This window comes from Ciconia boyciana, chromosome 10, assembly GCF_034638445.1.
Source record: "Ciconia boyciana chromosome 10, ASM3463844v1, whole genome shotgun sequence".
NCBI classification, from domain to species: Eukaryota; Metazoa; Chordata; class Aves; order Ciconiiformes; family Ciconiidae; genus Ciconia; species Ciconia boyciana.
The window spans coordinates 13,688,296-13,703,960 of record NC_132943.1 but is presented as its reverse complement, the minus strand read 5'-3'; the positions used below and the strand labels follow the sequence as shown (position 1 = coordinate 13,703,960).

General features: G+C 43.8%; 1 protein-coding gene across 1 annotated transcript in view; it reads left to right on the top strand.

Annotated features, from left to right (window-relative positions):
- Positions 1-15,128, top strand: part of SLC15A2 (solute carrier family 15 member 2) — a 39,975-nt gene extending 24,847 nt beyond the window's left edge. The window contains exons 14-22 of the mRNA XM_072874456.1: positions 1,098-1,179; positions 3,126-3,251; positions 4,051-4,215; positions 6,886-6,932; positions 8,699-8,809; positions 10,212-10,308; positions 12,776-12,922; positions 13,971-14,075; positions 14,952-15,128. Coding sequence (XP_072730557.1) covers positions 1,098-1,179; positions 3,126-3,251; positions 4,051-4,215; positions 6,886-6,932; positions 8,699-8,809; positions 10,212-10,308; positions 12,776-12,922; positions 13,971-14,075; positions 14,952-15,128 — 1,057 coding nt within the window. The remainder of the gene's footprint in view (positions 1-1,097; positions 1,180-3,125; positions 3,252-4,050; positions 4,216-6,885; positions 6,933-8,698; positions 8,810-10,211; positions 10,309-12,775; positions 12,923-13,970; positions 14,076-14,951) is intronic.
- The last annotated feature ends 537 nt before the right edge of the window (positions 15,129-15,665 follow it).

Genomic DNA, 15,665 nt, shown 5'->3' with positions numbered 1-15,665 from the left:
CTTCGTGCTACCTCAGTGTAAGCCCATGCCCTGGACTGAGTCCTGACTCGACAGAAAACTTCCTGCCTGATGACCAGTTCACAGACTATTTCACCCAGCAGCACAAAATCATGCACTGATCAGGACTGAATGCCATGCTGTTTCTGTCCTCTGGGTGCGGGATACTAACAGGCTCCTATCCAGTTTAGCTGTAGAAGTGGCTGTGGAAACACTGTAGCCTGCAGGGTGTTAGCCTATGTGGCTGCAAAAGTTTGTGCTACAAAATCCCAATGCAGCACTGAAGATCAAAACCGTTTTTTTATTACAAGATGCAAGCAGGATATTTTCTTATCCCAGGGCATGTAACTGAAAGACAGATTTTTGAGTTCCTAATCTGGATGTCCCACAGCCCAGTCAATCTGGAATGTGAATCTAGACCATTACACAGAGTGGAGACCACTGAATCTAGAACCAGATTTGTTTCAAATCTCAACAACTCAATACTCAGTTTGGACCTGCTGTTCTGGACCTATTTTATTCTGCTTTATATCAGATTGTCTCATGTAACTCTGGTAGACTTGCGCTAGTTTTGCTCTGAGTTCAGAAGCAAGCTCTTTATTCTCTAGAAATGTAAATGTATTGGCATGAGAAATAACCCAGAATGATACCACAGATGGTCAGAAACATTGATGACACAAACTACACATTTTTCTGCTCCTCATTCCTGCTGCTAAATAGCACGCTACTTTTCTTTTGCCTTTCCCAAAAGGGACTTGAAGATATATCATTTCTAGTGCTCCTTCCAACATCACAGGTTAACATAATGCCATGAGCTATTCCCACTAGAAAAGCTAGGAACAAGATAATATGAAACTTGCAAGCAAAGAGCTTTTTTTCATGGCATATCAGTTTTAATTGGCCTCAGTGCTGGCCTCATACAAAATAATAGAATAGTTTTAAGTTAAATGATTGGCAATTTAAACAGTATGTCATCCCCAGTGCCACCTGTTGGACAGTTCATTACATGGTTTTGGCACATCTTTGGCTCTGAAGAATGGTATTCTATATTTTAAATTAATTTTTTTTTCTTAATGGCACCTCTTTCATTTGCTCCATAGACCTATCAGGAAAATGGCAACAGGTATGATCCTTGCAGGGATGGCGTTTGGAATTGCAGCTGTTGTAGAAGTCAAAATAAATGTAAGTATAGAACAAGGGATTCCTCAGAAATACTTTCTTTCCCTGGGGTGTTTTTATTGATGCCTGTTAGATAATCCTTTTAACCACTGTGTTCCTTGATCATAATTTTTAATGTGTTCTTTACAATTAAGCATACTGATCCAGTTGCTAATGATAATTCTTACTTTGTCTACTTTTCCCTCTCTTTCTGTCTCTGTCTCTTTCTCTCTTTCTAGTCTTTGCAGTTTTGCTGTGCCGGTCATCTGTATTGGTCTATATTCTAGATTTCCATCATCAAAGTGCTTGACAGACATCTAGTTAATGCTAGTGATTAATTCCCAAAAGGTAGTCTGTTCTCTCTCCTATTTCTTGCTGTAGCTTGCCTATATTTTACTGTTTGGGGTTTTTTGTGTGTGTGGTGTTTTTTTTTTATTAATTTAACTACTTTCCTACTTTAGGGTGGGGGTATGGTTTTTTACAAGCCAAATTGTTTCTCCAGTGAGGCAGGTTGAATGCAGTCACTTCCATAGTCACAGGCATTAGGGACTGCCAGGCATCCCCAGACAGGATGGCAGCAAATCTCTTGTAAATTCGATGTTAGCCCCTGCAGATTTGTACCATTTGTTTCTGGCCCATGACCAGCCTTGTGCAGACTTTGGCTGACCTTTGTCTCACAAAAGTTACTATAGGATTAATTTTTAAAGCTTCCATGTATACTTAAAATGTTCTGTTAGAGTGGCTGGCGCACAGCCTTGGTTTACCATCTGCTGGTTCCTCAGGTGAATCCACTGACAAGTCTCCTGCTGAAATGAGACTTTGTGGGTTCAGGTCTTCCTTCTGATCTCTTTATGCGAGCAAAGAAATACTCTCATTGCCACCACCAGCAGCTCTGGCTGAGCACTGGAAGTCTGCTCTGGCTGTGTGTGACTCCTCCAGGCAGAGGCAAGGTGAGTTAGAGGTCCCCCCCTGCCTGTGCATGGAAATTTTACCCTGAAGGCTACTAAAAGCTCTAGCAAAGAGGGGGATAGGATGGCCCACCTTGGCTTGGCTGTGGGTAGCGCAGGTGAAAAACCACAGTAATGGAAGTTGCTGGATAACATTAACAGGCCTGTTGGTCCAGAGCAGCATATGGGTACAGGGAAATCAGTGTTGCCCTAGCTTCTCTGACAGTGTGTCTCCCCACCGAGTTAGGTTCAAACTGCCCTGCCTGCAGTACCCAAATTATAGGATGAGACAGAAAAAAATTAATAGCTCTGAAGTATTGCTGACAGCTACTTGAAAATAAAGTGAGAAAAAAAGAGAAGTTTTTCTTTAAAAAAAAAATCATTTTAGATCTGCAGGTAGTACAAGGCTGACACTGATTGATGTACTCTTTCTAGGAAATTATTCCTGACAGAAAGAGATACCTCTGTGCTGGAGGCATCATCTTCCCTTTCTCAGAAAACAGGGAATAAGATCTATACAGTCGGCTGTTAGATAGCATGGTGTCAAGTGATGCAAAAGCACCAATTACAGACATGGAGCTGGACTGGGATTTTCAAAACTGCTTAGCTTCTGGCCTAATTCTTTTCCCAGTCACTGACTGCAGTGGGAAATAATTATTCTGGTCACTGCTTTTGAAAGCTAAGCACATTTTTTTCCATTCTGATATGGCAGTTGGTTAAATGCAGGCACCACGGAGCTGTATAATTAAAGCATTGTTCTACCTACCCAGTGGTTGTGTAGCCTGTACGCTTAGCGGTGTGAAGAGTAGTTTTGGGGAGGAATGATAGGATGGCTATTGAGCTACTATGAGGAAACCTCCCTAGATAAGATTTATATTCAGTTTTTTCTCAGTGCAACTTCTGATGAGGAAGGGATGGAAAAGTGTCATTACAGAGAGGAAGACTATTATGGTTAAAAATGAAGAGATATTAAAGTACTAATAAAACATACAGATGGCACTTAAAGCCTTTTACTTTAATTAGGAAACTGATATGCCTCGACTTGTCCCAGAAGAAAGTTTAATTCGGGTCCTGAATTTGGCGAAGAACCCTGTTCAAGTGACAATCCAAGACCAGGACCTATTTCAGCAGCCCGTGGAGGCTTTTCAGGTAAGCATGTATGTGGGGCTGGAAGGCCTGCCTTGTGTCCCATTGAAGAAAGGGTGGGCTTTTTTTCAGGCATTTCCTAATAAAGCCCACAGATGCTAGAGCTTGTTCTCCTCCACTACCTTAGAAGTGCATGGGAATAGCTTTAAAAATGGAGCATGTTATCTCTATTGATGAGACAGAAATTGAAAGTTTAGAGGCATATTTCAATGCCAAAGGAGGAAATGGCTAACTACATTCACCTGTAATTAGGAATAAAGGATAATTGTCCTGATATGAGCATGTAGAGACATTCAACTTGCATCTCTCAGTGCTCAGACCAGTCATTGCTGCTGGTATCTGGATGGCATCTGAAAAGTGTTTACCTGCAAAGGAGGAAAGAAATGGGAAGGCAGTTAACTGGGCATGGGCACTGGGTTGTTTCCTATTTCAGCTTCCAGATTACTTTACAGGTCAGGCTGGTCTGGGACTCAGCCCAGCAGTCCATTGGCCACTAGCAGCCTGCCATGTTTTAGATGTGGTCCCATCGGGGCAGAGCAGGGCCAGAGGAAAGGGTAGCTGTGTGGGCAGAAGGTGTTCCCTGATCTCTGGGTTGCATCCAGCAAGGGAAGGTACTCCAGGCTCTGGCTTGACCAGTCCAAAGCCCTATAGGTCAACATAGGTCCTTTGCTGTAAAAGACAGCTCTAACTATTAACCTCTCTTTACAGGCTCCCTTGAAGAGAGGTTAGGGTTGCACTTGGTGGGAAGAGCCAGATCCTTTCTCATCTGAAGAAAGTGTAACCAAGTTTGTTTTTTCCACAGAACCCAGCTGAGTACTCAAAATTAATATTGAATGGAGAGCAACAGAGCCTTCGCTTCACCCTGCAACATCAAGGATTGTCTCTTGCTTTTAACTACACCGTGAAGGAAAAATCAGTATACAGCTTAATTGTTTTTGAGGCAGAAGAAAGCCTATCAAGCCGCTTAGTGAGTGTGGGAGTGAAGTGTAAATACAGTATTAATTCAATGGCTGTGATGATACAATGGGGTAATAGGCTCATTAATTCATTTGCTCAGTTGCAATGTCTGTCTGATTGCTCTCAGATGCTCTAAACTTGACTTCTTAGCTAGCGGCACTGGATCTGTACGCATTTCTGCTGGTTGATTAATAGAGGCGTTATGGCATCTGAGAGTTTCTGGGCACACTTTAATCCAGTGAATGCTGCAGTGGGAGAGCACAGTCATGCCTGCTAGGCAGCAGAGCTTGAGAAAGCTGAGGAAACAGAGAGCCAGAGATTTTCCCCCAAAGATGGTTCTATAAAGCAAAGATGTTAAAGAGGCTCTAGGGCTGGGCATGGAATAAAAGCATCAGAGGAATGATTCCGGGTTTAGTTATTGCAAGTGTTTAGTGAAAATGCACAGAAGGCCCATTTGTTTTGCTGAACAGAATAAATGATTAAGCTCATTTCAGGCTCTGCAGCGGAGCTATCTGTGTTTGGACTTTTGTGTATTGCTGCAACAATCCAAGAGAGGCATATGGGATGTATAGGGCTGGATTCTGATATCTTTTATGTGTAGCTGTATCCTAAGAAGCTCTCTTGAAATGAATGGTGCTATTGCACATTGTGGCAGATGTGTAAATGCCATCAGAATCTGTCCTCATGCTAAAATATCAATTCTCTTTGCAGTTCCTCAGCCTCCTACCTTGCAGGGTTGCCACACCAAGCATTCAATATTGTATAGTAGGAATTACGTAACTGTTTTTAAAAATCAGGAGTTTTAAGAATTTATTTTTTCCTAATGTCGGGGTTTTTTGCTGCTTTATGGTTTAGAGCCTGGGGCTCATTACCACACAATGTTGTTAAGTTTCCCTGTGACCCTGACAAGTGTGTGCTCTTACCTGAAGAAATGGATACTTGGTACAGTGATTTTCATACAGTTGTTAAGAAGGAAAAGCCTGTGACAGGCTGGAGCAAAGCAACCTCTGAGCTTCAGTACATCTCTGTGCTGCCCTAGGTATCTAGCCTGTACTTAAATTAATGCCCACCCTGGCACGGGCAGGCTCCCATGCTCTGGGGAACAGCCATGCTGTTGGGTGGTGCTACTGACCTGTCATTCTCAGATGTAGATAAGGGAGGTGTGGAAGACAGTGTGGTAAATGATACTCACTTTTCCAGCATTGCAACACAAGTAAGGCAATGCCAGCATCACTGCTGTGCTGCAGGGCTTGCCCTGGAATAGCCATGGCCCACACCAGCCTCCCTCACTGCTGAGTTTGGCCCCCTCACTCAGGTGGGGGTGCTTTCCTGGAAGGATCCAATCTGAAATTGGTTTCTTCTCCTTTGTGGGCTGTTGCATAGGCAGGAAATGAATTGAGAGCTCTGGGGATCATCGATGAAAGCGAGTAATAATTTGGCTGGCCTGTCTGCAGTGAACTAGAGTGTTAATCCCCATGTGTCTCCCATGGAAAAAATTGATGTTGTTGTTTATTATTTATTTCTCTGACATTTATTATTCACTGTGGCTATTTATTATTTAGGGCATACATTATTTGTGGGTCAGCATATCACACTGAAGTACAATAAGCATTTTATAGGCATACTGAAATTCTGATCCTTGGTCTCAGAGGCTCAGGGTTTAACATCAGGAAGAAATTGTGGAGAAAGGGCTAGAAAATTTTAAGAGAAAGACAGTTTCTGAAGGTCGATTCAGTCCCTTTTGGCTTGCCTGAGTTCCGTCTATGGGCAGCGCAAATTGAAATTGCTCTGCCAGCTTAAGTGGACATGGCACAACTGTGGATTTCTACCAGCCAAGAACCTTGCTCTGTGTTCTTTTTGTGTGACATACAATCTTCAGGGCAGGGCTGTGTTGTTACTGTGTTTTTTCAGCATTGTACGCCAAATAGGCTCTCCTCAAATGAATGTAGATCATGTTAACTATTGAGCTGATGCTCTAGCTGTCATCTCCAGGAAAGACAGTCTTACTCCCCAGTGTGCCCAACCAGGTGGCCATTTCAGGGATGTGTCTGCAGAGGCTGTGAGCACAAACAAGCTCAGTGCATCTTGGGGTCTCCTGCTCGCTGCCTGCGCCATACAACAGTTTAATCTCTTGAGTATTGAGGGTCAGGGAAAATATGAGCGATACATGATGATCAGAATAGTAACGCAGCAGTTCCTCTTGGCTTTAGGCTTCTGTGAAGTCTATGAGTATGCCAAGAATCAAGGTCTGAAAGTTAGGCAGTTGCAGGTTTTGTAAGAGTAACGCACTCATGTTTAATTCTAACTAATTGAAAGAGGCTAATGTGGATAATGCTCTCTTGCTATCTTCAGATCAAGACAAATACTTTTTTGGAGGGTGTTATATGCCTCAGTAGAGGGGGACTGGCTGAAACTGTTGCTTTTGTTATGCAGGAGATGAGGAAAAAAAGGTATGATCTCATCTTAAGCCCTTGGTGGAGCTGAAATTTTGCCATTAGCCTCATTGTACCAGGACTTTACTTCCATGGCCTGATGTAAAGCTTACATGAGAGCCCAGTCGATTTCCATGGGCTTTGCAACACATGCGTAACTCCACAAACACTAGTATTTTCTGCTACACATTGTTATAAGGCAGCATTAATAAATACGTTTGATTTTTTTTTTTTCTTCCCCTCTCTAGATTACAGACTTGGAAGCAAAGCCAGAAAATGGTTTGGCAGCTGTTAGGTAGGAATGGCTTTTTTTGAGGATTTGGAGGTGGTGGGGTGAGGGAAACTGCTTTTGTCTAATGCAAACTGTATGTAAAATAACCCAGATGTTCTCAGGTTGGAATCTCGTCCACACTTCTCATGCAAGACTCAGGTGTCAGCTGCGGAGGCTTTGACAGTGTGTCACCTCCCACACTTGCCATGCAGAGCTGAGCATTATTGCTGCTTACTGCCTAGGATAGTCTGGGCTGAGATGACAACATAAAAGATCTCCTCCCTTGGAAGAGTGGTAAATTAATCTCACTGTGTCCCACCTCTTTGGGAAAGAAAGGGAAGAAGCAATCTGGAAAGGAGCCATTGCCATTTGTCCTCTGCAAACTGGCCAACCCATGATGTTCATTTATGTCACCCAACCTCGTGCACAAATGCCTACTAAATTGGACACAGCATAGAATCATAGAATCAGTAAGGTTGGAAAAGACCTCTAAGATCATCTAGTCCAACCATCAATCCAACACCTCCATGCCTACTAAGCCATGTCCTGAAGTGCCACATCTACACAATTTTACAACCTCATAAACAGTTCAGCTGGGCATTGGGCTCTGCTTAAGCAGCTAGTCTGCTTTCCTAATTTGAGCTAGTCCATGAACAGTCCTGTGCTGGTCTGTGCCAAGATGCCATCTCACTGAGGTCACAGTTACCTCCAGCACCACATCACCAGACCTATGCAAGACTGCTGAGATGCAGAAGAAGCAGATTTGGGAAAAAAAAAAAAAAAAAAAGAGGATTCCAGCTGGAGTTTCTGGAGGATTTGGGCAAACTGCAGCAGTTTAAAAAAAAAAAAAAAAATCCAAAACCAACCAACCAAAAAAACCCTCAAAAACTTTAGATAGTATAAAACAATGTCCAACTCCCTTAACTCCCTTATCTGCAAGCCTGTGTTGGCAGAGCAGGAGAGCAGTATTTCTTCATGTGCTTGTGAAGGCTTCTACTGACTAAACACTACCTTGGAGACTTGATTAATACCAGCAGTCAGGAATGTTTTATATTTTCCTGTGAACATGTTTGACAAAATCCCAAAACTTTCCCTTCGACAATTTCTGAAGAGCTTTCACTAGGAAGAAACTATTTTTCCACTAAAGTTATTTTTGTTAAGTACTTGACTATCTTCAGGGATTTCACCCCCATTTTAAGAACTGAAAACCAAAATGTTTTAAAACATAGTCAGATCAAATGAGAAGTGTTTGGGTTTGCTAACAATTTTTGAGTTGTCAAAAGGAAACTGTCTTTTGTGTATGAAAAAGCATACCAAACCTGAACATTCCCATGAAAGTTCTGGTTGTTTTGATGAAAGTATCTTATTTTGCTAGAAAGCTCTTTCCCACTGGTAGAAACTCCTTGGAAAGTATGCCAGCATGGTGCACACGCTCATGAGGACACCCAACTTTATAGTTTCCTGGGGTGGGCTGGGGATCTGTCCTCTCAAACAGCCACGGAACAATCTTTGAAGGTCTCTGAGAAGAGATTGCTTGGAAGTCCTAACCCACAAAAAGTGAGGGTCACTTTTCACAGGAGAGAGAGTAAGAGGGTAGAATTACACAGCAGGGAAAACTAATCTTATATTGAAAAACTGGGCAATGAATCAGGCGATTATTTTGGTAGCTTGCAGGAGAGGCTGTCATAACCTTATGGAGTTACAGAAGGCTTTGGGAGAGAGAGTGCACTTCTGATATTATGTTTCTCCTGTCCTGTCTGACAACCCAATGAAATATGCCTTCTTTACAGATTCATTAACGGTTTGAGCCAAGATGTCAACCTCACCATTGACAGCAAATGGTTCATTGCTGTTCAGAAAAACTACAGCGCTTCTGAGTACTCACTGCTAAAGAGGGACAAGTAAGTTTCCCTTGCTGTGCTGAAGGTCCTTGCTGAGGCCTTTCCTTGCATACAATAGGGCTTTTCTCAGGCGAATAGCAAAACCTTCACTGCTATTGTCTTGGCATTTGGTTGTGGGGGCAGATGTTTGTAAAAAAAGCAGAATTATCAGCTCTGCACAGAGCAGGTGCTCCGGGCCACTCTTGTGTGTGCAGAAGCACCACGCATTTAGTCTGCAAAGTGTTCAAGCCAAAGGACAGCAGATCAGTATCTCTGTGTGTAATATGCAGTTGAATAGATTCAGCCTCCAAACAGTGTCTGGGATAGCTCCCTTCATGTGGCTGTTATTGCTTTGGTAAGATAAAATTGTAGGGACAAAGCTTGGAAACTTTATTCCCATGACATGAGTATAATGACATCCTAATTTAGGCCATAATCTGAGTTTTCTGAGTCAGGTCAGGGGAATTTTGGAAACCCAAAAAGCCTTTTGAAGAAATCCAGATACAGCACTTAACTTTCTCTGAGCTTTTATTCACATTATGTGGGAGCCTGGAGGGAAGAGACTGGCCATTCCTGTGCATGTGTCAGCAGAGTAAGGTGGGACATGGTGAAGTCCCCTCTGCCATTTGATGCCTGCTCTATTTTGATATTCTCTCAGGCCCAAGCTCTTAGTGTTAGGGTGCTCTCGGGGAAAGGCCAATTCATATTCCATGCTACAAAGCATTGGTATGTGCGCTGGTAACATCAAGTAACACTACATGGCTTTGCAGGCTGGGCTTGTTAGACGGGGGCTCCATATGGCCTTGGTTTGGCAGCACTGGAGTTGGCTCTTGTAGGATATTTCTGGCTTTTGCAATGTTTCAAAACAAGCTTCATGGCTTTTCTCTGCATCAGCTCCATCCAAAGTATTTATTGCTGCAATTTAGTAGGATGCAGCAGCCATTGTGGCAATGCTGCTGAGCCTCTGTGCCATGTCACACATCCAAAATCAGAAGAACAAATATGAAGGCTAATTTGCTCTACTGAAAGAAAACAAAGTGGCTTGTGGGTGCATATCTCTGATTTCCTGAAGGCTGCTTGAGCCTGGCTAACTTGTCTGGCCCACAGTTCCTGAAGGAGTGGAGAAAATTTTGGAAGGAAAATAAACCTGAGGGGAAAAAAAAATCAGTGCTAGGAAGAAGCAGAAACTATTTAAAAATATTAGCAATAGTCCAGGTCATTAGGTGAACTCCAGTCAGTGCCTAAGTGTTTCTGGAAGGAAAAGATGGCAAGAACTTTAGTGATTGTCTGACATAAACATTACTGCAGCTTTACATCATATATCCTCCCTAGTCCCGTTGTAGGGGCATGTTTGATAGCTCTGTTCTGTGCTTTTTGTCTGTGGGACTAACTGGGAAATACTGTACTTCATCATTGTATCTAGATATAATAATGGAAAATGCATAACTGAAACGGGAGAATTCACCCTGGATCTAGGGCTGCTCGACTTCGGTGCGTCATACACCATTGTGATAACTAATGTAAGTGTCCCTGTGACAGTAACAAGCTCCTTCTGCTCTAGTCTCTGGCAGTGCTTTTGTTCTTATGTTTGTGACTCTCACATGCTTTCTCCACCCTGCAAGACCTGGGCAGTAGCCATCTGAAGGCAGTCCATTATACAAGGGCTAGTAAAAGGTTTTGGCATCTACGTAAGCAAGGTTAGTGGGTACTCATTCCACCTTACACCGTGATCTTGTCAGATCTCATGGGTTAAACAAGAAGTAAGATCTCTTCCTTGATGGAAATCCTCCATGGAAAATCATGTGATCCATGGTTTGTGCTGGTCTCATGCCACCCTTGTTCAGTTAACATCGACCCAGCACACTGCAAAGAGCTATTACAGTCTGCCAAGAGCTGACTCTGCTTGTGGTCTTTAAAATACTGTACCTGGCGGTACCTCACACCTGAAAAACTCTCCAGAAACATTCTACTGTATCCTCACATTTAACTTACTGATGTAAAGGCTGATCTTCCAAGACTTGTGGATTATGCATGGGGGGAAGAGGGACAAAGTGTTGAGGGAGGAGGTTGGTGAGATTGTGCATCTGTTTTTCCTCTTCTCACTGTCTGTACAGCTCATTTGGAGCCTAGTGTAAAGTCAAGGCACGGTTTTCTGAACAACCTAGCCCTGATGGGGTGTGAGCACTGCTGAGAAGGTGGATTCCTTTCTCTGCCTGCCACTCTCTTAGGCATGCTGCTCCAACCCTGGTCCAGCTAGCAGGAGCCACAGAGACAAATGTGATCAGCTTAGTTCGCATTTTAACCTTTCCACTGCACAAGCACACAGACAAACGAGGGCTGACAGGACACACTGCTAAGCTGCCCTCTAAGACTTTGACTACTGTGTTGTGATGAGCACAGCAAAATGCTGTCAGCTACTCCTGGGCAGTAACATCTCTCTGATGGGCAATTAATGGGAGCTGTTCATGTCTGCAGAGTCCAAATACATAGGGGGAAAAATATAGCTGCAAAGCACCTGGCATTTTTGTTTTTTAACTCCAGTAGCTGGAGTGGGATGCACAGTCCTGGAGGGAACAGGCAGATGCTGCCATCTGTGAGTGCAGAGACTTACGTACATAAAACACATACACACTTGACGTGATGTTGGCCAGACCCTTCCTCCATGGCTGCAAGCCTCTTTCACCAGATGAGAGACCAAGTAGAGAAGTTGCATGAAGAATATTACGATAAGAATATTGCCCCAGAGCTTCTGGTAATGCAACTCAGTCAGGGCCAGTTGAAGTAGATGTGTCCCACATCGCTGTGGGCAAGGATTCCAGTTTGTGGTCCCATCTACAAAAGTCCCTGCTGTAGCCATGGCTGCTCAGGAGTGGCTCTGTGCCACAGCCCTCAGCCTTTCTGGACTCTGTGCTAGTTCTTTAATCTTTTTGACCCTCTGTTTTTCCATCTCTCTCCCTGTGGTTTCCTCCTCCTGTAGAGAGTTAGTTTGCTCCAGGCCAAGATAATTTTTAATTATTGCAGTGATTTGTACTGAGCCCTGCTCCTCTGCCAGGAGTGCTATATAGAAGAACCAAGAATGCAATAAATTAGTCTGCTAACGTGGCTGAACTGTGATACTTAAATCATGGGGATGCTGCCTTCTACCCAGCCTTCCTCAGTGTGCGGTTATAGTATGGTGCTTGTGACATTTCTTTATGGGCTAAAGAGCAATGCACAGCTCTTCTCTTGCCCCTTTTAGCCTGCTAAAATACAGTCTCTTGATTTGCCTCCTTGCATGGTGATTAAGTACATCGCGTAAACATCCCTTGTATTTTCCCAAGTACTCTCCTTAAACATGGGGGTTTCTGCCTGAAGTCATTTCAGCCTAGTGTTTTCCTGGCTAAATCTCTCCCTGCCTCTGAGCCTCTGTGCATCAGAAGCAGCGTTAATTACACCTGGGAAAGCAAACAAAAAGAATGAGGAATACAGCTACCATAACTATCTGAATACATCTGATACGGGGCAGTCTCTGCTACTCTTAGTGTTCCTGAACTGGATTTGTTTGGGTGTCACCATTATAGTGGGGCGTTGTACAGTGCCAATGAAATGGGAGCAGTGGCCATATGCTGCAATGAGCATTTATCCTCTCTCCTCTTTTGGCCCTGGGGATAGCAGCAGGTCACAGGCTCTGCACAAGTACCACACAGGCTTTTCCCAACCTGACTACAGAAGGCAACTTGTTGGTTTGCAATAACTCATGCAACTCTTGCAGCACATGAATGAGCTGGGATGCTTCCATCCTGCCACCTCTGCCCTGTGCAGTAGGAGTCAGCCCGTTCCTAACAGACTTGGAAATGGCAGGGATCAGACCAGAGTTTTGCTTCCAGGGCAGAGCTTTGCTTCCACCTTTACTTAAAACTTCATTTTGGTAAAGTTGCTGTTGGAGTCCAGGCTAAGAAGGATCTGATCTTTGAGCAGCTAATCAATGTGCCTTTATTTTCCTGCTAGGTTTCTGGAGGTGCTGTTAAGACATGGAAGTCAGAAGACATCAAAGCCAACAATGTCCATATGGCTTGGCAGTTACCACAATACGTATTAATATCTGCTGGGGAGGTGATGTTCTCCATTACAGGTCTGGCCTTCTCCTATTCTCAGGTACTCCACTTAAAGATTAGACTTCAGGCTTACAATTAGACTTCAGCATTTATTCCTGAATCTGCCATTGGCTTATAATATGTCCTTTGGCATGATGCTTACTGACAATGTTATCTGCGGCTCAGTTAAAAGTGGGATGATAATACAGCTTGCTAGGTGCTCTCAAGCTAAATTAATTCATACCCTGAAGATACCTGTTCTCAATTATACTCAGGAAACTCCTTTTCTGGTAAAGCTGAGAACGTAGAACAGAACTGGATAGAAGTTTATTTTAATGTGAAAACTCTGAATACTGTAATATCAGGTTTTTCTCCCAGTGAAATATTTTGTGGTACGTGTTTTCCAGTGATAAAAAGGCAAAGGTATCTCAAGGACTACAGGGTGGCATGGGGGCTTGGAACCTGCTTTAAGCTGAGAGGCTGAAGGAGTCTAAGCCTACACAAGTCTGTAACAAGGGAGCAAGGAGTAACAAGTGTGCAAGGGATGATTTGATTGTTGTCTGGGGCGAAGGTTTGTGAGAAGAAAGGACTGAGACATTACAAGATTAAAAAGCTGAAGCTACTCAAATTTATCTTTGGAGTAAAGTGCAGATGTTTATTAATGAGGGCAATTAATACAGCAGGATGATCTGTCATGGGATGTGGAAAATTTGTCATCAGCAGGAAGTTTAACACCAAGATCCAGTCTCTTTTCCAAAGGTGTACAGCCACATGGCCCCAGACTCCAAGCTGCAGGGCTTGTTGTGTGGCTCCCTGAACTTCCCGATTGTACAATTTCAGATGATGCAGGTTGGGGATGATCAGGATCCAGCTCTGCAACAACAGCATCTCCTCTTTCTTCATGTGTCCTTCTGAAGGACACGTTTTGAAAGTTCCTTGTATGCAGCTGTTGAAATTCACCACAGAGGAGATGCTCCGCAGAGGAAATTCCACCATCTCCTCCTAGGCTGAGCCCAGTGATACCTACAGTGGGCAGGACATCACAGGGTGAACCAGGGCAGAAGGGCACAGCGTGATACCCACTGACCAGGCCCTTTTCCTCTTTTCAGTCTCCGGCCAGCATGAAGTCGGTGCTGCAGGCAGGCTGGCTGCTCACAGTGGCTGTTGGAAATACCCTTGTGCTCGTTGTTGCACAGGCTGCACCAATGGCACAGGTATGGTTCAGCTCTTAAAACACAAGTAATGCTTTAAAATGGTCCTGGGTGGTGCTTCTGGATGTCCATGTCCTGGAGGCACAGCTTCTCTGCACAGCCCTGGGCTCCTGCAATGGAGTGATGGCAGCCTGCACCGAGCTGCGTCCCTGCCAGGGCTCTGCGTTGCCCTCAGCAGTGTATGCCCTCTGGAGCAATGGCTCTCCCTAAGCCTCCCAGTGGCAGTAAATAATAGTGACCTGCACTGCGATAACATTGCTGGAGCTCAGCTCTAGGCAAGCAGGCTGTATTTGGGCCTGGAGCCTGGACACAATGCCAGCCATGCGTTGCAGTTGCTTACCAAAAGCAGCTTGCCCTCATCCAGCTAGGCCAGTGGGCAGGCAGCCTCCTCAAGCGTCTAGTTTGGGACTTCTTCAGGGCCAGCTGCCTGTGGCACCCCTGAGATGTTGGGCTTGCATGGGGAGGTTGTGGTGCAGAGCTTGTTTAATTCAGGCTATCAGACTTCTGGGATGATGGCATCCCAGAAGTGTGAAATGGGGCTCATTTCTGGCTAACATGAAACTGCCTCTCCCAAAGGCATCTTGTGGGCAAAAAGCCCGGGCAGGTATGTTCCAGTCAGGATAGATTTGTAAGAAAAGATTTAATGAAACTAGCCCAATCTAACTGGTTTGTTTCAAGGTATATCACATATTCATAATTACATTATGTGTACATAAGTTTACCAGAAAACAGGATGAGAAAGTTTCTATCTTATGAGCAATCTCAGAAGCTAAAATGTAATTTTCACCCAGCTCTTTAAAAAGCACTTGGAAGTGCAGAGAAATCGTCTGGACTGAGAGTCTGGGGTCCCCTGACCTGCTGTTCTTTTTTCTTTCCTAGTGGGCTGAATTTGTCTTGTTCACTGTTCTCCTCTTTGCTGTGTGCGTTATTTTCTCCATCATGGGATATTTCTATGTCAGTGTGGATCCAGAGGACCTAGAAGAAAAGGAAGAGAAGAGAGAGGCCTCAAGCAGAGGAAACATGATTAGTCTCGTTACTCAGAAAACAAAGCTCTAACACATGGGTTGGGATCTTTTTATTTTTTTTTAACTCTGTAGATGGGAGGGTAAAAGAAGGGTCGGGACAATGTTATTTTATTTTATAGCATTGCAGTCTTTATTACTGAAAATGTAGCCACCTTCTAAATGGGACCAAATAGCCCTCTATAGAAACAATGGGGGTCCTGAAATCAGAGCAAAACTCCTTGGGAAAGATCCTCTGGATTAAAAGCCCTTACAAGTAAATACAGTGTAATTTAAAACCTGCCCATCTTTTTAAGCATGGAATGCTTTCCTATGATTTTGTTTTAAACATATATTTAGGGCAGCAGGGAGGAAGGGTGGAAGGAATGCCATATGACAGCAAAATTTGGAGGTGTTGGGAGAAAAGGATGAAAACCCAGTATAGGAATTAGGGAAGAACAGATGGTACCAACAGAAGAATGTTTAATGCTGTCATCAAGGACTGGAAGTGTTACACACAGTCCCAAAGGATTTCATCATGTAACTCTCCTTATGAGTATTTCACTCCATTATTGCATGTTATGAATGGTCC